At 49.1% G+C, this 23507-nt stretch overlaps 1 protein-coding gene across 7 annotated transcripts in view; it reads left to right on the forward strand.

Annotated features, from left to right (window-relative positions):
• The window catches only part of BCORL1 (BCL6 corepressor like 1), a 77100-nt gene that overhangs the window by 18051 nt on the left and 35542 nt on the right, over nucleotides 1-23507 (forward strand). For 5 of the 7 annotated variants that reach the window (XM_032260171.1, XM_032260177.1, XM_032260174.1 and 2 more), the window contains 4 exons: nucleotides 7604-7733; nucleotides 13810-13900; nucleotides 14186-17449; nucleotides 22838-23003. In XM_032260171.1, the coding sequence (XP_032116062.1) occupies nucleotides 7648-7733; nucleotides 13810-13900; nucleotides 14186-17449; nucleotides 22838-23003 (3607 nt within the window). In that variant the 5' untranslated portion in view covers nucleotides 7604-7647. Of the gene's footprint in view, nucleotides 1-7603; nucleotides 7734-11759; nucleotides 11916-13809; nucleotides 13901-14185; nucleotides 17450-22837; nucleotides 23004-23507 lie in introns of all 7 variants that reach the window. The other 2 variants (XM_032260175.1, XM_032260176.1) reach the window with 1 other exon arrangement.

The raw sequence follows: 23507 nt of genomic DNA on the forward strand, positions 1-23507 counted from the left end.
CCCCTCCCATTAGCATTTTCTTTTCGGTTTCCCCTGTTCTGCAGTGTGGCGATTGTCTCTGGCTACCTGCTCTCAGCTGCCCGTTTGTTGGATTCATCCTTTGGGATCTTGGGCAGGCCTTTTACTTCTCTGTGCATGTTGCTTCTCAATTGAAGGTGTGTGTGTGTGTATATATATATATATATATATATATATTTCAACTACACTTATGGCTTTGGGTTGGCAGAGCATGTGCTCTCCTTTTTTTTCACCATGAGTTGGATATGTCTTTTGAGTTTTTTCCCTCAAAGTAGGGATAGCTCACAGTGGTTCCTCTGCCTTCCAGGCAGTGACCAGCATTGGTTCTTGGGCCATGCAGCTGTTCATTTCTTTAAGAATTACATAGTTGTGACATCTGGGAAAATCCTTTGAGGTATTTCATATCCTTGTGCCTGTGCTTCCTGGGTCATTTGGGATTACCAGGTTTCTTCCAAGTTCCTTTTTGGAACTTTGCTTTTGATGTGATGATTCCCATCAGAGAGAAGGAGAGTGGGCGGAATGAAAGGGGGAGGTGGGAAGGGAGAACACATGAGTACCGGTGCTTCAAGCAAAAGCAAGCCTGCATACAAGTGTGTAAACCAGGGGCACCTACCAAGTGTGGCATGCCTGCAAGGCTTTTCCTTTTTGCTCACCTCCCCTGGGATACTAATTTGATTGGATATAATATAATGAAACAAACCCCTACGGAATCAGAATCTTCAGGACTGAGACCTAGGAATCTGTATCTTGAACAAGCTCCTGGGTGACTCTGGCTGGGGAAATGTTGTTTGACATTGATGGTCCTGGCTCCTCCCTTCTGTGAGCATTTACACAGTCAGGAGCCTGTTCTCTAGCGCCACTTTAGAGGTTCCCTTTGCTTTCCATCTGGCTTGGGAAGACCATTCTTTGGCTTCTTGTATAGACCACATAACTCAGTGTCAGTGTTCTCCTGCTCATGTTTCTAAAGCTCCCCTCATCTGCAAAGGCTAGTGTTAATTAGCAGTACAGGTACTGGGCTTCAGATAGGAAGTAGTGCTCTTGGGACAAAATCGGGATAGAAAATTGGGAGGCAAAGATTTCAGGGGATGCTCCATCTTGAGGATCTTGTGAAAATGGGGGCATCTAGAATCAGCGTTGCTCTTTATGTGGTCATAACGTGTATTATGTAGTAATCATTTTGATGTTTTAACTTTGTTTTATTATTTATTTATGTAATTTTGACCTAAGAGCCCATTATTTAGGTGATGTTATATGATGTTCTGTTTCCAAATGCCAGGGTTCCCGCTCTGATTTCTGTCCCAGACCCTACATGCTACTGATCCTCTAAATAGAACAAAACGAAACCTGAGAGTGAAAAATCCATTGTCACTAATGTCTGCTGCCTATAGATACTTAGGTAGCAACTAAAACTTGTACTTTGTGTTGAAACACATCTTTTTTTTTTTTTTTTTGAGATAGGGTCTCTCTCTGTTGCCCAGGCTGGAGTACAGTGGCACAATCTCAGCTCACTACAACCTCTGCCACCTGGGCTCAAGTGGTCCTCCGACCTCAGTTTCCCAAGTAGCAGGAACCACAGATGTGCACACCTGGCTATTTTTTGTATTTTTAGTAGAGATGGGGCTTTGCCATGTTGCCCAGGCTCATCTTGAACTCCTGAGCTCAAGTGACCCACCTGCCTCGGCCTCCCGAGGTGCTGGGATTACAGGTGCGATCACAGTGGGATTACAGGCCACTGCACTGGGCTGAAATGCTTTTATGGCAAGAACAGCCCCTTCCATTGCTTGAGTCCTCTTTTTTTTTTTTGAGACGGAGTCTGTTGCCCAAGGTGGAGTACAGTGGCACCATCTCAGCTCACTGCAACCTCTGCCTCCTGGGTTCAAGCCATTTTCCTGTCTCAGACTTCCGAGTAGCTGGGACTACAGTTGCCCACCACCATGCCCAGTTAATTTTTGTATCTTTAGTAGATATGGGGTTTCATCATATCGGTCAGGCTGGTCTGGAACTCCTGACCTCAGGTCATCCACCCATCTTGGCCTCCCATGTGCTGGGATTACAGGCGTGAGCCACCACACCTGGCTGAGTCTTCTAATGCTTAGTAGAGAGAACAGATCAAAAGAGTACCTGGGGTATCAGCCAATTGGCTGAGCTGGTTTTGTTTTTGTTTTTGAGTTTTTAGACAGGGTTTCACAGTCACCCAGGCTGGAGTGCAGTGGCACAATCTCAGCTCACTGCAGCCTTGACCTCCTGGGCTCAGGTTATTCTCCCACCTCAGCTTCCCAAGTAGCTGGGACTACGGCACCTGCCATCATGTCCTGTTATTTTTTTTGTATTTTTTGTAGAGATGGGGTTTCGTCATGTTACCCAGGCTGGTCTTGAACTCCTGGCCTCAAGTGATCCTCCCACCTCAACCTCACAAAGTTCTGGGATTACAGGTGTGAGCCAGTGTTGTTTGCTAAAGTGGGGATATTCCAAGATATTCTGAGAAACAGTCAAAACTTGATTAACCAAGATGTTCAGGGAACGGGGTCCTTGTTAAAAATATTTCTAAAATTATGCTAACCCACATAACTGTCTTGCAATGTTAAAAGATAATTGTCAGAAAAAAGGTAAAAAATCATGACTCGTACAGATATAAAAATGAACACGTGTTAAAGATTTTATTTTACTCATTAATCAACAAGAGAACCAGACAGATGTTATAGCTGGTTCAAACAAAAAGTCAAAAAGCACAAATTTATATGGAGTAAAGGAACTGAATTGCAAATGGAGGCAAAAGTAGTTTTTCCACAGTGGGGAGGAAAGCGAATCCAAACTCTATGGGACAAGACAGACTTTGCATATCCATCAGTTACTTGCAATTTACAGAGATGCAAAATAGCTTGAAGACAATAACCTGAGCTAAAATCAGGTAGCCCAGAAGGTTATACAAAGACAGTGTATAGTTTTTTCATTGGAGAACAAAGGTTTTTCTTGTTTTTCTTTTTTATTTCTTTTCTTTCTTTCTTTTTTCTTTTTGAGGCAGAGTTTTACTCTTGTTGCCCAGGCTGGAGTGCAATAGCACAATCTCAGCTCACTGCAACCTCTGCCTCCTTGGTTCAAGCGATTTTCCTGCCTCAGCCTCCCAAGTAGCTGGGATTACAGGCATGCACCACCATGCCTGGCTAATTTTTGTATTTTTAGTAGAGACGGGGCTTCTCCATGTTGGTCAGGCTAGTCTTGAACTCCCGACCTCAGGTGATTTCACCCGCCTTGGCCTCCCAAAGTGCTGGTATTACAGGCATGAGCTACCATGCCTGGCCTGGAGTACAAAGATTTTTCTATAGTAAGCAAACATGGTGGATGCTTTTGTGTGTGTGGCAGTTGGAGGGGGGTGACTTTGCTTTTTGTGATTTCTCAGGGCCATCACTTCAGTTCTTATCCAGAATTCAGTTCCATATAACATGCATTTAATGAGTAGTTACTATAGGTAAGGTGTTGTGGAGGAATCAAAGACAAAAAAGGGGTTTTTTTTTGTTTTTTTTTTTTGAGACAGAGTCTCGCTGTGTTGCCCAAGCTGGGGTGCAGTGCTGCGATCTCAGCTCACTGCAACCTCCACCTCCTGAATTTAATCGATTCTCCTGCCTCAGCCTTCTGAGTAGCTGGGATTACAGGCATGTGCCACCACGCCCAGCTAATTTTTTTATTTTTAGTAGAGACAGGCTTCACCATGTTGTTCAGGCTGGTCTCGAACTCCTGACCTCGTGATCTGCCTGCCTCAGCCTCCAAAAGTGCTGGGATTACAGGCGTGAGCCACTATGCCCGGCTGAAGGATGCTATTTCTTACCTTAGGTAGCTGATTGTCTGGTGGGGGAGACGACCATGCCATGCCTTCAACTAACCAAGCTAGAGAGGAGAATAAGAACCAGTGCTGTGGAAGAGATAGGGTTAAATTTTGAGGAGAACCAGAGAGGGAGGGGTTAACGGAATGACAAGATGACATTTAAGCTGGGTCTTGAGGGAAGACAGGGAGAGGAAGAGGGGGAACCAGAAGAGGCCGATTCAGGGTGAGGAGGCAGAAGAGTCCTGAAACTGGATGGTGTGTTTGGGAAGGGCTGGGAGCTGGGGGTGGTGAGAGTGGTGGGGAAATGGCAGGATGTGGTGGAAGAGGAGGCTGGAAAGAAGGTTTGAGGCCAGGTTATGAGTGCCCTGGAGGCTGTGCTGAGAATGGCTGGCTTGATGCTAGAGGCTGGGGAAAGCTATTGAAAGTGTTTGAGGAGGGAGGGAGTGACATGATCGAACTGGCGCTTTAGAAGATGAATTGATTGTAGAATCAAGAAATTGAAGGCAGAGGGAGCAGTTAAGAGGTGAATGTAATATTCTGGGTGAGAGCTGACGAGGGCCTGCACCAGGGTGGTGACAAGAAGGGTAGAAGACAACACTGGAGATGGCATTATTAAGGTGTGACTTCTGATTGAATATGGGTGGCAGGGGAGATAAGGAGTTCAAGATGACAAGGCGGAAATCTCCAGGCTAGGGGACAGTAGTGCTGTTAAGTAAGCTAGGAAACATGCTGCGTACTGGGTGGGGGATGGGCAGCAGGTTTATGGAAACAGATAATGAGTATGGTTTGAGACACTTTGTGTTTGAGGGGCTTGGTGGTCATCCAATTAACAGTGAGTTGCTGGCAGCTGGAAATTCTGGTCTGGGCCTAAGGAGAGAGGTCAAGGCTAGAGATACAGATTTGGGAGTCATCAGCACACCAAGGGGCAAGCTGAAACTGTGGAAGCTCATGAGCTGAGAGAGAAGGCGGGGCAGGGCTGACAAGGGGCACAGAGGGAGAGGAAGATGTGGGGGGAGCCAGAGAGAGCCGCAGAAGGCAGACTAGGAAGAAAAGAGACAGAGTGAGACTGGGAAGGGATTGGAAGAAGGAAACTGAAGGCCAGACTGGAGGGGAGGGGGGGACATGGGAGGAAGAAAGGGAAGGAGTGGGAGAGGGAGGAGAGACTGAATGGGAGACTGCGGGAAATGAGGAAGGTGAGGTAAACAAGCAAAAGATGGAAGGTGAGAGGTGGGAAGCGGGAAAAAGTTGAAGGAGAGGGGATTTTGTGTGTGTGTGTGTGAGAGAGAGGAGAAAGGCTAGAGGTGAACAGCTAGGAGAATAATAAGGGAAGAGAAAGGTGAGGAGGGGGAAGAGACACTAGGTGGAAGAAGAAAGACAGAGAGATGGGTAGGGGGAGGAAGAGAAAGAGGAAAGCAGCCTTGGAAAATAGGAAGGGGAAGAAATGGAAGAGGGTGGCAGAGGTGAAGAGAGACAGAGATCAAGGGAAAGGCCAGACTCCGGTGAATGTCCAAGTCTCTGTGTGGGCAGTGGAAGAGAAGGGCCTCGGAGAAGCCATCAAGCAGTGGGACAGGAGAGACAAGAGAAGGGAGAGAATAAAGAGAAGGGGCGAGGGCAACGTATCCCATTCTCCAGAGATGAGGAGGAGGATGAAGCCCAGGCAGGTACTGGGTGGATCCCTCTCTCCTCTCTTCTCCTGCCACCTCCACACTGGCCTCCTGGCTCTCCCTTGATCTTTGTGGGTAACCCCCTGCCTTTGGACTTTCGCGTGCACTCTTCCCTCAGCCTGGAATGCTTTTCCCCCAAAATCTGCTTGGCTGCTCCTTGAGCTACCATTAATACCACCCTGCTTACCCTATTTCAGATGGTAGCCCCCCCGAACCCTAGACTGTGCCCTTGCCCTTTAGCCTGTATTGTACTATCTTCTAACATGCCGTGACATAGAATTATTTATTTATTTATTTTTCTGAGACAGAGTCTCGCTCTGTCGCTGAAGCTGGATTGCAGTGGCGCGATCTCAGCTCACTGCAACCTCCACCTCCCAGGTTCAAGCGACTCTCCTGCCTCAGCCTACCGAGTAGCTGGAATTACAGGTGTGCATGCCACCACGTCCAGCTAGTTTTTGTATTTTTACTAAAGACGGGATTTCACCATGTTGGCCAGGCTGGTTTCCAAATCCTGACCTTGTGATCCATCCACTTTGGCCTCCCAAAGTGCTGGGATTACATGAGCCACCATGCCTGGTGACATAGAATTATTTAATGTGCTGTAACATGGAAGTATTCAACATGTTTATTGTCCATGTCATCCCTCTGGGGTGTAAGTTCCACATGGGCTTTTGGTCTGTTTTCATTAATCATTGAATCCTCAATATCTCGGATGGTGCTGACTCATAGAAGGAATGCAATAAATTGTGGTACTGTGTTGAATGTGGACAATCTCTGAAAACTGAAAAACAGATACACGAAACAAATCCGTCATACAACTGTATCTTACTGTGATTTATTTCTTTGGAAAGTGGAGAACAGCATAAAATTCTGATCACTGTAGGGTTCCGTTCAGTTGAACTTCAGTGAATAAGGATTTTAGCTAATAAGCTATCTCAAGAGCTTAAGGGTCTCAAGACAGGCTCATTGGATAAAGCTCTTTTTCTTGGTGCCTCATTTTTTCTAGTAGGTAAATTGACTGTGCCCTGCTTGTCAAAGTGAGAGCTGGACATTGGCTGGTGAAGAGAGTGGTAGGGCATGGAGATAACAGACTCATATGAAGAGACAAGGATGGAAACGTGTGGCTCTTGTTTTTATTTTTATTTATTTATTTATTTATTGAGACGGAATCTTGCTCTGTGGCCCAGGCTGGAGCGCACTGGTGCAATCTTGGCTCACTGCAACCTCTGCCTCTCAGGTTCAAGCGATTCTTGTGCCTCAGCCTCCTGAGTAGCTGGGATTACAGGTGCATGCCACCACACGCGGCTAATTTTTTAATTTTTAGTAGAAACAGGGTTTCACCATGTTGTCCAGGTTGGTTTCAAACTGCTGACCTCAGGCGATCCACCTGCCTTGGCCTCCCAAAATGTTGGGATTACAGGTGTGAGCCACTGTGCCCGCCAAGACATGTGGTTCTTGATGGAACATTGTTTTCTGTTTGTTTGCTTGTTGGTGGTCAGTGTTTTCGGAATACCACACCTGATTTGGAGGGAGCTTGAAACCAGGTTAGATACATGTGTTATGGCCAGCTCAAAATCAATAGAGTATTTTTGAAGGGCTTATAAAAAGGCATATGCTTCCTCTGAAGAGTGTAAAATTGGCTACGTCACTCAAATACTTCCATACCCATGGGTTAGAGAGTAGATGAGAAAAGAATCACCAGTAGTGTTTCAGTGCACTGTTCGTATATGGGTTTGACTCTCTAATTGTAGTTGGTTAGGCTAAATGTGTGTAGAAAAATACACTGTCATCTCATTTGTCTGAAATAGATTGAATTTCCTCAAACATTCAAGCATATCTGTCTTTTAAGATAATTTAAAACTCACTCTAGGTGATTAACGATGTCCTCATGTCCATCCTAAAACCTATGGATTCCTAGAAAGCTCTGGTGCTCCCTCTTCACGGCTTAGACCTTCATTTTCCATAGCAGGCTGCCTCATGAGAATGGCTGCTTTAACATTCCGATGCTAAAATTACCTTTATTGAAACATTGCTGTGTGAAAGGTGATTGAAGCAGCTGTCCCTGTGACGAGTTTTGATTTTCTGAAATTCTTTTCCCCAGGGGGAGTGGCCACAGCAGGTCCTATCTGGTGGTGAGTGGCTGTCATGATCTCTACAGCACCGCTCTACAGCGGCGTGCATAACTGGACCAGTTCTGACCGGATTCGCATGTGTGGCATCAACGAGGAGAGGTGAGGAGGCCAGGAAGGTGGCCGCTGCTGGCCTCCAGTGAGCATTACCTCGTCATCAGAGGAATAGCTGCACAGAGCAGGACTTGGGGAGGGACCCTGGGGAGGAGACTTTTGGTTGTTTCTAATTTTCCTGTGGCAGGATGGGGATGGGGCTGTGTGAGTGGCCTGATCTGCCATGCTATCTCTTTTCAGATGAAGGTGAGGAGGCCAAAAAATGACCTTTTGCCAGCTAGCACTTGTCTACTCATTAAGAACTGTCAGACTGTGGAGTAACAGGAAGCCCAGGCGATGGCAGTTTTTTTTTTTTTTTGAGGCAGGGCCTGTCACCCAGGCTGGAGGGCAGTCACACAGTCTTGGCTCACAGCAACCTTTGCCTCCTGGGCTCAAGTGATTCTCCCACCTCAGCCCCACAAGTAGCTGGGACCACAGGCGAGTGCCACCATGCCTGGCTAATTTTTTTGTAGCTTTTTTAGAGATGGGGTTTCTCCATGTGGCCCAGGCTGGTCTCAAACCCCTGAGCTCAAGTAATCTTCCTGCCTCAGCCTCCCCAAGTGCTGGGATTACAGACATGAGCCACTGCCCACGCCTGGCCAGCGATTGCAGTTTTGATTTGCTGCATCAAAGTTTGGTGCTTAAGGATATGTGTAAAATATTTTCAGTCCTTGATCTAGGCCTGGAAGAAAGGCGGTTTTATTGGTCAGATTTCTACTGGGAACTGGCAGTGGGCATTCTGGCAGTCAGCACTTTCCCATCTCGCGAGGCAAATTCCAATTTGAAGTGAGATCCTTATGAAGTATCAAAGGAAGTTGAGACCACATAGCATGGTCTTAATACAACATCGAGAGTTGGTGATACCTGCCTGATGTGTATGTGTTTTCAGTTATCTGTTCCCCAGAATATTTGCTTGACCAAGACATGCCATTTCCTGATCCTGCCCCATACCCAAAGTACTCAAAATGGCCTTCAGAATTTATATTTGACTTTCATAACCCTTGGTCAAAGAGCTGTGGGTGATGGCTGCAGTGCCTCTCCCGTTTTTAGAGAAGACACTGCTCTCTCATGCTTGCTGGTGTTTTTCTGTTGCTTCAATCCATTGACTATTTAAATTCAAATATACATCAGATAAATCACCAAGACACAGAACAATATGGCTTTCCCTGAGATTCAAGATCTGATGTTTCTTGGGTAAATTTTAGAAACGTGTATGTGCGTATGAGGGAGTATTGGTGATTTTGAGGGAAAAGGAATGGAAGTCTGCATGTTTATCTATTTTTTTCTTCTGTTCCTAACTAGAGAAGTGTATACTTGTCTGAGGTCAAGGTTGGCAGAATAGACCTTTTCATTTTCTTAAGCCATTAGCTCCTGATAGCTTAATGTTCTTTGTACTGAGGAACAAGATAGAGATGGACTTAAAAGGAATTTAATTTTAGGGTATAAGAGTCAGGCCTATGGAAAATGAGACAGAATTCTTCTCGGGTGCTCAGGAAGAAAAGTGTTTTCCTTTTCGTATGAAGTATGTCCTCAGACAATCACTAAGAGATGATCTAGGGAAACGCCGTGTGATGATAATGATTTGGGCGTATTCATTGGCAGGTTATGTTGACCTTGTTATAAGTAATTGAGAGTTTGATGCAGAAATCTGGACTAGAGCCTTCAAAAGACCAATGGAGCTGGGTGTGGTGGCTCATGCCTATAAACTCAGCACTTTGGGAGGCCACGGCGGGTGGATCACCTGAGGTCAGGAGTTTGAAACCAGCCTGGCCAACATGGAGAAACCCTGTTTCTACTAAAAATACAAAAAAATTAGCTGTGGTGTATGCCTGATAATCCCAGCTACTGGGGAGGCTGAGGCAAGAGAATCACTTGAACCCGGAAGGCGGAGGTTGCAGTGAGCCAAGATTGTACCACTGCACTCCAACCTGGGTGACAGAGCAGGGCTCCGTCTCAAAAACAATAAAATAAAATAAAATTTTTAAAAAGGACCAAACAGGCAAGTTACCTTGGTTCACCATCTACTGTAAATCCCTGCCAAGAAAGGAGCAGGAAGTAGGCTCAAAATCTGATTTTCCCCCCTTCTTGTTTTTTGTTTTTGAAATGAAGTCTCACTCTGTCACCCAGGCTGGAGTGCAGTGGCACCATCTCGGCTTGCTGCAACCTCCGCTGCCTGGGTTCAAGTGATTCTCCTGCCTCAGCCTCCCGAGAAGCTGGGATTACAGGTGCATACCACCATGCCTGGCTAAGTTTTGTATTTTTAGTAGAGATGGGGTTTCACCATGTTACACAGGCTGGTCTCAAACTCCTGATCTCAGGTGATCTATCCACCTTGGCCTCCCAAGAGGGCCGGAATTACAGGCATGAGCCATCGGGTCCAGCCAGATTTTCCCTCCTAAACCCGTGCCTAGTGCTTAAGTGACCTTTTAAGTGTTGTCACTTTCAATCTCATCTGCCTTTTGTCACCTTCTTGCTACAGTCTAGGCCATGCTATCACTGGTTTCTAAAATGTAATCTCATCTTATTTAAAAATCCTTTTCTTTGGCCCTTTACAACTTGTAGAATTTAGGAATTTGGGGTATAAAGCTGCACCTGGGGTTCAACTCTTAAAGTGATGTTTTAGAGGCCTGCCAGCTTTGGCAGCTACACTTAAGGACTGCAGAACAGGAGGCATGGGCTTGCACCTGACCCCAGGTGGCTGTCTCTAGGCAAACCTATAGCTAAATGGGTCTGCTTGCTTGCTTGCGTTCCTTCTAGGATTAATTCATGCCTTCATTCAACAAGCATTTATTCAATGTAATGAGAGCAAACCAATATAGTCCTAGTACATTGGTGGTGAGTGCCCTAGAGTAGCATGTCTGCGTCCAGTGGCAGTCCAGGTGCAAGACTGACAAACTTACTGGTGGGAGAATAAGGGAAGGCTTCCCAGAGGCAGTGGCATTTGAGCCTGGGCTTGAGGAATGAGTAGGAGTTTGAGGTGAGAGCTGGTATTTCACTGGACAATAAGAACACAGTGTATTTGGGGAGGTTTGAGTTGGAATGAAGACAATCTTGGGGTACCATGGGACTCAAGCCAAGAAAAGTCTCCCGGGACTGGAAGGTAAGGAGCCTGGTGTGTGCTGGGTGGTATATTTCTCTTATGGGTAGTCTGGGCCCAACAGGAACTGAAGAAGGTCCGGTTTGACAGTGGTGCTAGCGCTTAATAATTAGGGAAACGGCCCTAAGGGGTCATGGCCGTTTCTGGCTTAAGTTCTACAAAGTCTTGAACATAATAACAGTTCTGTCTCCTCTCTGGTGGGAAGAAACAGCAAGATTGATTTTTAGTCCAGACTGAAGCCTGCTATGACCTCTGTTCCCTCCTGCCGCCCACCCCTGCCAGCTGTACCCTCATAACCTCACCCGGTTGACCAAGCTCTTCCCAGGCCCCCTTCCCTGCAAGTTACTCCTGTCCCAGGCTCTTCTCTCAATGGAGCAAGTTAATGTTTGCATAGCTGTACCCACCCCTCTTCTCAGAGGATTTGAAACACGGCTGCATGACATTTTGCAGCGCCTTGGGGGCTGGCACTCAGGCGTGGGTATGGCTGGAGTAGCCAGGACTGCTATTGCTTGGCCTGGCTTTGTGGTTCTCTGGCGGCTTCCTTGGATGGCAGGGCTTCTGCTTTCAAGGTGTAATGATTTCAGGTAGGGTGGGAGCTTGCAAGTGGGGAGTGAGGATGCAGCTCACTCCCTTTTGTATGGCCGGGAGGGGAAAGAATGTAAATAAATAGCACCTTCCCAGGTGGGGTTGCTTGGGGGAAGTGCTGCTCGTTCCCCCTCAAGTACTCCCGCAAAACCATTCCTGGCGTCTAGTTGGAACACGCCTCCCCCGGCCCAAGGCTGGGCATAGGTCTCGCTTTTCTGGTCTCTTAGGAGTTGATGTGAAAGTATATTTTCCCTTTCCCTTGGGCCCTCCCTCCCTCCCCTTCCCTGAGACCACCCTGACTGCATCCAAAGCCCTTGCCTCTCCTTACAGTCATTTCTGTTTGTCACCAACAGTCACTTCCAGCAGTGGAGCCCTCCCACTTCTGCCAGTCCAACTGCCTTTTAAAGGGAATACGCCTTTCCCCCTCGGTTAGCCCCTTCTGGAGCCCTGAAAAGATGGGGAGAGGCCTGTGGTGATCCCCCTTGCCTTTTTTGCTTCTCTTGCCCCAGGTACAATTTTGGAGTCCCTGTTTCAGCGGGAGGGAGGGAATTAGCAGGGCCCTCCCCCTTCTTATTGGGGTTGGCTCCAGCACCCGATTGCCCTTTGGCTAGGGTGACTGGGGAGGTGGGATCCAGCTTCTTCAGGGCTGTCTTCAGGAGCTTGGGGTGAGCCTCTAAAGAAGGGAGGCAAAAATTAGCCAGGCATGGTGGCACATGCCTGTAACCCCGGCTACGCAGGAGGCTGAGGCAGGAGAATTGCCTGAACCCAGGAGGCGGAGGTTGCAGTGAGCCAAGATTGAGATCGTGCCACCGCACTCCAGCCTGGGTGACAGAGCAAGACTCAATCTCAAAAAAGGAAAAAAAAAAAAAAAAAAAAAAAAAAAAAGAAGGGAGGCAACCTCAAACACAGTGTATTTCCCCAGGGGCACCCAGCTCAGTCCTGTGCCCACCAGGAAACACACTGCAGCATCTGTGTTGGGGTTTTACTCTTTAACCTCAGCCTCCTCCTTGGCCACTCCCACCCACGACTCCCTAGAGCAGGGGGCAATAGTTGTTTTTTTTTTTTTTCTTTTTTGAGACAGGGTCTCACTCTGTCACCCAGGCTGAAGTGCAGTGGTTGGATCTCGGCTCACTGCAACCTCCACCTCCCAGGCTCAAGCAATTCTCCTGCCTCAGCCTTCCCGGTAGCTGGGATTACAGGCACCTGCCACCACACCTGGCTAATTTTTGTATTTTTAGTAGAGACGGGGTTTCACCATGTTAGCCAGGCTAATTTCGAACTCCTGACTTCAGGTGATCCGCCCACCTCGGCCTCCCAGAGTGCTGGGATTACAGGCATGAGCCACCGTGCCTGGCCTAATATTTCTTGCTGTACTTAAAATACCAGATTTTCAGTGGGTAACTTCACCCTTCCAGTCTGACCCCCTCCCTTTTTTTTGGTCAGGATGTAACGTTTTCTATGATGCTTACCTGAAATTTGGAGAAGACTTTTTGAGCAGGGGGAGATGTAGTTGAGTTTTCCTCCTTTGACACCCAGCTCTCTGGCCTTGAGCCTTTTTCTCTGGGGCATATGAACCTGAATTTGGGGTCTGTGGCCTTTGGGACAGGAGAGAACGTAGTGGTGCTGAGAGACAGAAGGGGGGGGTCGGGGAGGCTGGCAGGGGATAGAAGGTAGGCAAGTATAGAAGGAGAGTAGAAGGGAGGGTGTTGCCTAGAACTCTAGAAAAAGGGGCAGTGTCTCCTGGAGGGAAAAAAAGTAGTATTTTTTAAATGCCTCTCAGCACCCAGTGACCTGGTGGCCTCCAAGTGGTATCATTACCAGTGCTAATAAGCGTGTCTCTGCTCTAGGCAAGCCAGGAGGTGAATAGGTGAAGATTCAGACTTAGACCTGAAAACACAGCAGGGGTTTATTTGTTTTAGAAGAGGATTACCCATATGACACTTTCAGCCAGTTGCCCTTAGAGACTTCAAATAAGATTGTATTTAAAAGAAAAGTGGGTTTTGCATGCCTTTTGAGGCATTCAGTGGTTCTCATGTCTCTCCCCTTTGAGCAATGCCCTGTACATTCTGGATGGTCACTTTGGTGGGTAAGCTCCAGGGAAAAGGTGAAAGTGCCAGGGTATCTACACTCCTGGCAAGAGCCCTAGAAAATGGGATAAACAGTCCAAAGACGGGAGTCTAGTCAGACTGGGCTCTGGCAGGAACTTGCAAAGCTAGGTGTGGAACCTCCGCTTTGTAACCAAGAACCCCCTGTTCCTTGTAATCCCCCTTGAAAGTTACTATGGGAAGTGAGACAGGAAGGTTTTATGGGGACCCAGGCGGGCAAGAGGCAGGGGAAGGCATTCTGGTGGTGACTCAAAGCTTGGGCCTCATGTCCCTTCTCTGGTTGTATCTTCCATGCTAGAAGAGCACCTCTTTCTGATGAGGAGTCAACGACAGGTGACTGCCAGCACTTTGGATCTCAGGAGTTTTGTGTCAGCAGCAGTTTTTCCAAGGTAAGAGGCTTATGGAGCCACACACTGTCCACCAAAGGATGGAGCTGAGCTGCCCAGGAGGTGTGCCCAGTCTGCCATCCCAAGAAGCAGGCAGGAAGGGACAGGGTCTCTCCCAGGAGTTGGTGTTGGTGGGACACAAATTGGCTGGCTGCCCTCTTCTGCTTCTTCCGAGTCCTGGTTGGTCGAGTTGCAGAGAAGACCAGCAGTCGCCTCTCAGGGGCCTCAGGACACTTGCACCATCCGCAGGGAGCTGGCTGACATGTGCATGCTGTCCTCTCATTGCAGGTGGAGCTCACGGCAGTTGGAAGTGGCAGCAATGCCCGGGGGGCAGACCCAGATGGCAGTGCTACAGAAAAACTTGGGCACAAGTCAGAAGACAAGCCTGATGATACCCAGCCAAAAATGGACTATGCTGGGAACGTGGCAGAGGCGGAGGGCCTCTTGGTACCCCTGAGCAGCCCAGGAGACGGGCTCAAGCTTCCCTCGCCCGACAGCACTGAGGCCAGCAACAGCAGGGCCGACTGCTCCTGGACTCCACTCAACACCCAAATGAGCAAACAGGTTGACTGCTCACCAGCCGGAGTAAAGGCTTTGGACTCTCGGCAAGGCGCTGGGGAGAAGAATACTTTCATTTTGGCAACTCTGGGAACTGGAGTCCCTGTGGAGGGGACCCTGCCTCTGGTTACCACTAACTTCAGTCCTCTGCCAGCCCCTATCTGTCCCCCTGCTCCCGGTTCAGCCTCCGTCCCCCCGTCTGTTCCAGATGCATTCCAGGTTCCCCTCTCCGTGCCTGCCCCAGTGCCCCATTCAGGGCTGGTTCCAGTCCAAGTTGCCACTTCAGTTCCAGCTCCTTCCCCTCCCTTAGCACCTGTCCCGGCTCTGGCTCCGGCGCCACCATCAGTGCCCACGCTCATCTCTGATTCAAATCCCCTTTCCGTTTCAGCCTCGGTCTTGGTGCCTGTGCCAGCTTCTGCTCCCCCATCAGGCCCGGTTCCCTTGTCGGCTCCGGCTCCTGCCCCGCTTTCAGTCCCAGTTTCGGCTCCTCCCTTGGCTCTCATCCAGGCTCCTGTGCCCCCTTCAGCTCCAACCTTGGTCCTTGCTCCTGTCCCCACTCCAGTTCTGGCTCCAATGCCGGCATCCACGCCTCCAGCGGCCCCTGCCCCTCCGTCTGTGCCCATGCCCACCCCAACCCCGTCTTCCGGCCCGCCTTCTACCCCCACCCTCATCCCTGCCTTTGCTCCTACGCCGGTGCCTGCACCCACTCCCGCCCCCATTTTTACTCCAGCCCCCACACCCATGCCTGCTGCCACGCCAGCTGCCATTCCCACCTCTGCACCCATCCCAGCCTCCTTCAGTTTGAGTCGAGTGTGCTTTCCTGCAGCTCAGGCACCAGCTATGCAAAAAGTCCCCCTGTCCTTTCAGCCAGGGACAGTGTTGACCCCAAGCCAGCCGCTGGTCTATATCCCGCCTCCAAGCTGTGGGCAACCGCTCAGTGTGGCCACACTGCCAACCACTCTAGGGGTTTCCTCCACTCTTACGCTCCCTGTCCTGCCATCCTACCTGCAGGACAGGTGTCTCCCAGGCGTGCTGGCCTCCCCGGAGCTTCGGTCTTACCCATATGCATTTTCTGTGGCCAGGCCTCTGACTTCGGATTCCAAGCTGGTGTCTCTGGAGGTGAACAGCCTCCCCTGCACTTCCCCATCCGGTAGCACCACCACCCAGCCTGCGCCCGATGGGGTTCCTGGGCCTTTGGCAGACACCTCTCTTGTCACTGCTTCTGCCAAGGTGCTTCCAACGCCACAGCCTCTGCTGCCAGCCCCCAGCGGGAGCTCAGCCCCACCACACCCCACCAAGATGCCAGGTGGCACTGAGCAGCAAACAGAAGGGACCTCTGTTACTTTCTCTCCTCTCAAGTCACCACCACAGCTGGAACGAGAGATGGCCTCTCCACCCGAGTGCAGCGAGATGCCCCTTGATCTCTCCTCCAAGTCCAACCGCCAGAAGCTTCCGTTGCCGAACCAGCGTAAGACGCCCCCCATGCCCGTGTTGACCCCCGTGCACACCAGCAGCAAGGCCCTCCTCTCCACAGTTCTGTCTCGATCTCAGCGCACCACCCAGGCTGCCGGCAGCAATGTCACCTCCTGCCTGGGCTCCACTTCCTCGCCCTTTGTCATCTTTCCCGAGATCGTGAGGAACGGGGATCCGAGCACCTGGGTGAAGAACTCAACTGCGCTCATCAGCACCATTCCTGGCACCTACGTGGGAGTGGCCAACCCAGTGCCTGCATCTGTGCTGCTGAACAAAGACCCCAACCTGGGCCTCAACCGTGACCCCCGCCACCTCCCCAAGCAGGAACCCATCTCCATCATTGATCAAGGAGAGCCAAAGGGCACTGGTGCCACGTGTGGCAAAAAGGGCAGCCAGGCTGGTGCTGAGGGACAGCCAAGCACAGTGAAACGATATACCCCAGCCCGCATTGCCCCTGGGCTGCCAGGGTGCCAGACCAAGGAGCTCTCTTTGTGGAAACCCACGGGGTCGGCAAATATTTATCCCCGGTGTTCAGTCAACGGGAAACCCACCAGCACCCAGGTCCTGCCTGTTGGCTGGTCCCCGTACCACCAGGCGTCTCTGCTTTCCATTGGCATTTCCAGTGCCGGGCAGCTGGCCCCCAGTCAGGGGGCGCCCATCAGGCCCACCAGCGTTGTGTCGGAGTTTTCTGGTGTGCCATCTCTCAGCTCCAGTGAGGCCATGCATGGACTTCCCGAGGGGCAGCCACGGCCTGGGGGCTCCTTTGCTCCAGAGCAGGACACTGTTACAAAGAATAAAACTTGCCGGATTGCTGCCAAGCCTTATGAAGAACAAGTCAATCCTGTCCTCTTGACCCTTAGCCCTCAGACTGGAACCCTGGCGCTATCTGTCCAGCCTAGCGGTGGGGACATTCGAATGAATCAGGGGCCAGAGGAACCTGAGAGCCACCTCTGCTCTGACAGCACTCCTAAGATGGAAGGCCCCCAGGGGGCTTGTGGCCTGAAGCTGGCAGGAGACACAAAGCCTAAGAACCAAGTGCTGGCCACCTACATGTCCCATGAGCTGGTCCTGACCACCCCCCAGAACCTGCCTAAGATGCCTGAGCTGCCTTTGCTACCTCACGACAGCCACCCCAAGGAACTTATCTTGGATGTGGTTCCGAGCAGCAGGAGGGGCTCCAGCACAGAGCTTGCGCAGCTTGGAAGCCAGGTGGATCTGGGGCGAGTGAAAATGGAGAAGGTGGATGGTGATGTGGTCTTCAATTTAGCCACCTGCTTCCGAGCGGATGGCCTCCCAGCAGCTACCCAGAGGGGCCAGCCTGAAGTTCGGGGTAAGGCCGGGCAGGCTCGAGTGAAACAGGAAACCGTAGGGGTCTTTGCTTGCAAGAACAAATGGCAGCCAGATGATGTGACGGAATCTCTGCCACCCAAGAAGATGAAGTGCAGCAAAGAGAAGGATGGCGAAGAGCAGCAGCCGCAGCCGCAAGCCAAGGCCATGGTCCGGAGTTCCCACAGACCCAAGGTGAGTGCTAAGGTCCAGGTGGGGCCCAGACGCTGCTGGTCTATACCATGCTGCAGGTGGCAACCTCCTGTGACCCCTACCCTGTGGCACAATGCTGTTGGGCAGCTGTGTGAACTGAACTGATCAGAAGGCTTTTGTAAAAGGAATAGTGACCTGCTCTCCCCTCCCTAGGTCACGTTTTCCATATATGGTGCCTCAGCATGGGGAGAGGCTAGCTTGTATTTTGTAGGCTGTGGGAAATGCTTCCGTCCCTGGGGTAGAGAAGCCATTGTCCCAGATGAGGCTGGAAAATGGAAAAAGGTATTGGTGAGGGAAATCAATGAATAACAGGCTCTTCCTTGAATAACCGTTCTTCCTTTTCCTTTACTGAGAGAACACTGGCCTTGAGAACTTAGGAGGGGGGAGAGCAGGGGCCTTTGACAGGGTTGTTCCTTGTACTGCTGGTGGGGGGGGCCCTACTTAGAATTTGCTGGAAGTCTTGTGGGGTCAGAGCCAATTTGGCTTCTGCGCTAATCCCTACCCACTCAAATGCTTGAGGCAGCACCTTTGGGTTTTGGCTCATTGGAGATTGGATGGGAAAGGCAGGTGGGGTGTCTGGGTCTTGGTCTTAACAGGCTATGGATGGTGGCAGAGTTTTTTGTTTTTTTTTTTCCTTTTGGAGACACAGTCTTGCTCTATTGCCTAGGCTGGAGTGCAGTGGTGCGATCTCGGCTCACTGCAATATCCACCTCCTGGGTTCAAGCAATGTCTTCTGCCTCAGCCTCCTGAGCAGCTGAAACTACAGGTGTGCACCACCATGCTCAGCTAATTTTTTTTGTATTTTTAGTAGAGACAGGGTTTCACCATATTGCCCACGCTTGTCTCGAACTCTTGACCTCGTGATCTGCCCGCCTTGGCCTCCCAAAGCTTTGGGATTACAGGCGTGAGCCACCACGCCCAGCCGGATGGTGGCAGAGTTCCAGGCAAAAAAGGTGGGCCAGGAACACTCTATTAGAATTCCGTGGTCCCCCAGAGGGAACCAGAGGCCACTGGTGATCCAAGGAGAATCTTGAAACATTTGAGGATAGGGTTTATTAAAAGTCTATAACAACTTGAAGTTCTGTTAGCAAGCTTTCAGGTTGGATGTTGATAATACACTAAGGGACAAATTTCTGGCTAGAGTGCTGTGAATTTGTCTGTGACACAAGTTTATCGTCTTTTTTGGACCATAGATAATTTTGAAAAGCTGTTGAGAGCTATGGACCCTGTCTCTAGAAACATGACCTCAGAATTTTGCCAGTAATTTCAGGGGGTTCATGGACCTGACCCCCTGCCCTGTCCCCTAAAGCCCACCCAGAGACTCCAGGTTAAGAACCCCTGGGATAGGCGTTTGAGTGGCTTTTAACTCACAACCTCACAGCCACCCTGTTATATCAGAGACACGTGAGGTAGGAACATGGGTCATGACATAGTAGAGCATGTAACATTTGGTCAGGTAGCTGCCATCTGCACTTGGCGGTAATAAGAATAATAATTCATGTCATTAGAGTTGTGCTTTCTACATGTTATCTAATTTAATCCTTTAGATACATGTATCTAAATTACATGTTATCTAATTTAATCCTTACAGTAACCCTATTAGGTGAATGTTACACCAATCTACCGGTGAGAAAATAAGTGAAACAGAGGCTCAGAGAGGATATATTACCCAGTTACACAGCTATTAAATGGCAGAGCTAGAACTCAGAGTCTGGTCCCTGGTTCCAAAGTCTATGTTCTTCAGCTCTACCACACTATCTTCCACTCTCCTTTTTTTTTTTTTTTTTGAGACAGGGTCTTGTTCTGTCGCCCAGGCTGGAGTGCAGTGGCTCAATCACAGCTCACTGCAGCCTTCACCTTCTGGGCTCAAACAGTCTCCCACTTCAGCCTCCCAAGTAGCTGGGACCATAGGTGTGTACCACTACACCTAGCTAATTATTTTTTGTAGAGATGAGGTCTCGCTATGTTGGCCAAGCTGGTCTTGAACTCCTGGGCTGAAGTGATCCTCCTGCCTCAGCCTCCCAAAGTGCTGGGATTATAGGCGTGAGCCGCCGCGCCTGGCTAACTTCTACTCTCTGCCTATGTTTCACTGAATGTTTTGCAAGTATTTGTTGCATGGTTACTATATGCTAGTCCTTCCCAGGCAATGAAAATACATCTTCGGGAGGGTGGTATGGTAGATTGATGAGGACTGTGCTCTCTGGAGCCAGGCAACAGAGCCTTGGTTTGAATTTTGCCCCACCTCTTCCTAACTGTGTGCTATTAGTCAATCTACTTAATCTCTGTGGCCTTCAGTTTCTTCATCTATACACAAGACAGTAATAGTACCTACTCATAGAGTTGATGTAAAGATTAAATGAGATGGTGATATAAAATGTCCACAGTAGGCAAATCCATAGAGACAGAGAGTAGACTAGTGATTGCCTAGGGCTGGGGAGGATGGAAGAATTGGGGAGGGACTGTTTAATGGTTATTGGGTTTCCATTCAAAAAAAAAAAAGTTCTGGAGCTAGATAAGTGGGGATGGTTACACAACTTTGTGACTATACTAAAAACAACTGAATTTTACACATAAGTGAATTACATGGTATGTCTCAATAAATTATATCTCAGTAAAGCTGTCATTTTAAAAAATATTAAATAATGTGATATACATAAGTGTGTAGTGTAGTACCTGGCACATAGCAGGGGTTCAGTTAGTGTTAGTGGTTGCTGTTATTATTAGTATTACAAACAAAATAGATAGGGCCCCGCCTCTCCTGAAGCTTCTGAAGATGACTCAATGACAGGTGGACACTGCCCCATCCTATATTAGATGAACCGTTCAGTGGACCCGCTGTCAGATGCAGAGGGCAGAGAATAAAGTGACAGGATCAGGGGCCTGGAAGCAGCTCTTTACAACTGCCTGTGAGGATTTAGTAAACGTCTATTTTTTGGGAGTGCAAATCACTTTGTTCTTTCTTTTGTTACGTACCACCTTCCTGAGAAAGAAACTGTTGATAACCAAACTAAGATCATGGGTTCATTTGAAACAGCCCCTTTCAGGGCATGGCCAAGAATGAAAATAGTCTCCTGTTGCCAGCACCGCCTGCCCAAGGCCTCTCGGGGTCCTGAAGGGCCTTCCGCACCACCAGCAGAGAGAGACTTCTGCTTCATTTGCTGCTGGATGTATTTTATTGTCTTCTCATTCCTTGGAAAGTTCTTTGGAAAATATTTCAAAACTCTGTTAACCATAACATTCATCTCACATGGTCTCCACATCCTCCCAACTTCATGCATAAGTTGGAGTGTGTGAAATATTTTTATTCCTGACCTCAGGTGATCCACCCGCCTCGGCCTCCCAAAGTGCTGGGATTATAGGCTTGAGCCACCGCGCCCTGCTAGATGTTCTGTTTTACTTGTTGTTGTCTATCTTAGGAAGTAAAAGTTAATGATCTGTATTTGAAAGAGCCAGCTAAGAATGATATTCAGAAATAAATAGGACATGTTCAAATGTAAATGCATTGACTTGATTCCCCCTGACTTCAAATAGTTTTTCTCCAGCCATACCCAAAGGTCAGTTTCTCGTTCTTGTTGTTGTTGTTGTTTGAGACGGCGTCTCCCTCTGTCACCCAGGCTGGAGTGCAATGGCATGATCTCAGCTCACTGCAACCTCCATCTCCTAGGTTCAAGGGATTCTCCTGCCTCAGCCTCCCAAGTAGCTGGGAATACAGGCACGTGCCACCCCACCCGTCTAACTTCTGTATTTTTAGCAGAGACGGGGTTTCACCATGTTGGCCAGGCTGGTCTCGAATTCCTGACCTCGTGATCTGCCTGCCTTGGCCTCCCAAAGTGCTGGGATTACAGGTGTGAGTCACCACGCCCAGCCCCTAAAGGTCAGTTTTTAAGCAACAGTTCCTCATCTTCCTCTTTCCTCCCGATGCTTTCCTCCACCTAACACTTTGGTTTGTAGGAACTGGCAGCAAGCTAAGGGGGAAACTGAACTTGAATTTTCAGCTCTGGTCTCTGCTGAAAATAAGAAGCAGGAGGAGTTCATGGGATATGAGGAGTCCTGGAATTTGAGGGGTAGTGGTGACTCCCTGTCCCTGGAGAATGAGGAGGCCCCAATCCCCGAAAATATTCCATCAGTAAGGTATGTGCCATCCCCTTAGCTGGAGATACACCATGATAACCTTCTAGCAGGCAAGGTATGGGTCAGTTTAGGGGAAAACAGCTCAAGCAGGTTGAACCCTTCCTTTCCTCCTAGGACATGCTTTTATTGTTCCAGTGTTTTGCTTATTCTGCACTACCTGGATACTAGAATACTGGAAATCCCGACATTGCCCTGTTTCTTGTTTAGTGGCACAGAGAGACCTCAAATCTCGTGAGAATATGTGACTTTTAGGCGCCAGGCAGTAGGTGTGGGAGAAGCTGAGCTGAAGCAGCCAAGGAAGCCATTCAGGGAGAAGAAGTAGCGAGAGCTGATGCCCAGAGGCCCAGGCTGGGGCCAGGAGCCACAGGTCCTAGTCCAAGTCCTGGGTCTTTCTCACTGCAAGCAGAAAATGCTAACTTGTGGGTTGGCCTGGTAGGTGGCAGTCCCTGAGCCAGTGGACACATGGAGCTGTGTGTTACTCTGGACAAGTCATTTACCCTCTTGTCTTGGAGCCTCTGTTTTCTGATCTGTTCAATGGGGATCACATTAGCTTCTCCTCACAGGGTTGTGGGGAGCATAAAATCCAATAATAGAGATGAGAGCATTTGGAAAAGTTGAAAGCACCGTAGAGTATAAAGTGGCATTATTAATAATGCCTGGACCTTTTCACTGGATTTTATGAATACGAAGATATTTGAATTGCTCCTGTGTTGTGTTTTTCTTCTTGCCTTAGTTGAATCTGTTTTCTGGTATTAATTTACACTTGAGAAGAGACAAGTTTCCTTGAGTTGGCCTATACTGAGAATGACTTTCAGTTGTTGGTGCAATAGCATTCACAGTGAAGTTATTTGAACAATGCAGTCTCCTAACTTGCAGAAGAGGCATTTTGTTTAATGCTGGTCTCTCCATTGGTGTTTGGGTATAGAGAGTATGGAACCTGACTTTGCACCTTTTAAAATGACTTTGGGTGTTTATTCACTGGCTTGTGAACGCAGACTCTGTAGACCTCTTTAAAGTGATGGGGTGTGGACGCCTGTGGGGATTAGCTGGGTCCCTGAACTCAGTCCAAAAGAGCTTCTGTCGCCCACTGTGGAAGGCAGCACATAGCCCTTTCCACCCAGTCCCCCACTCTGGGTAGCTCATGCCTTTGTGTCAGAAACAGGACACATGGTTCAACCCCAGGAGAGCTTTCTTAAGAAGCGAAACTGACCTCATACCTGACCCTCTACCTCTCCACAGTGCCGGAAGCCGCCCAGTGACCCCCAGGAATCCACCAAGAAAAGCCCCAGGGGGGCTTCAGATTCAGGAAAAGAGCACAATGGAGTTAGGGGAAAGCACAAGCACCGGAAGCCGACAAAGCCGGAGTCCCAGTCTCCAGGAAAACGAGCCGACGGCCCCGAGGAAGGTAGGCCCCCCAAGGCCCTGGCCCTCTGGGCTGGGCTGCAGAGGGATCCCCGGGGCACGGTGAGGGCAGAGGGGCTCAGGCACTGACTTCTTCACTCTGGAAAAGTGAGACTTCTCCACTGTGGAAAGAAGATGTGATTGAGCCCTCTCAAGTCTTAAGGTGAGCGAACAGGGATCAGGGCTCCTTCTGCACCCACTGGGCTCTAGAATAAGGCTGAAGGAAGTGGTTTTCAGATGGACAAATGCCAGGCCCACAACACAGTAGCCAACCCATTTCCCCACAATGGGTCTAGGCTCAAAGAAGAAACAGGTTTAAGGAGAATTTAGACAAAAACCACAGAATGGGGGTTCATTACACTGTCTTCTCTACCTTTAGTTATACTGGAAAACTCCCATTCTGAAAATATAGAAATCAATATTAGCTAGGAGGGTTTAGAGAAATCCTAAACATTTATTATCATTTAGGGACACACAGGATGTTTGGGATGGGGGTGCTGGTATGTGT

This window comes from Sapajus apella, unplaced genomic scaffold (genome assembly GCF_009761245.1).
Source record: "Sapajus apella isolate SASKATOON/1434 unplaced genomic scaffold, GSC_monkey_1.0 scaffold115, whole genome shotgun sequence".
Lineage (NCBI taxonomy): Eukaryota > Metazoa > Chordata > Mammalia > Primates > Cebidae > Sapajus > Sapajus apella.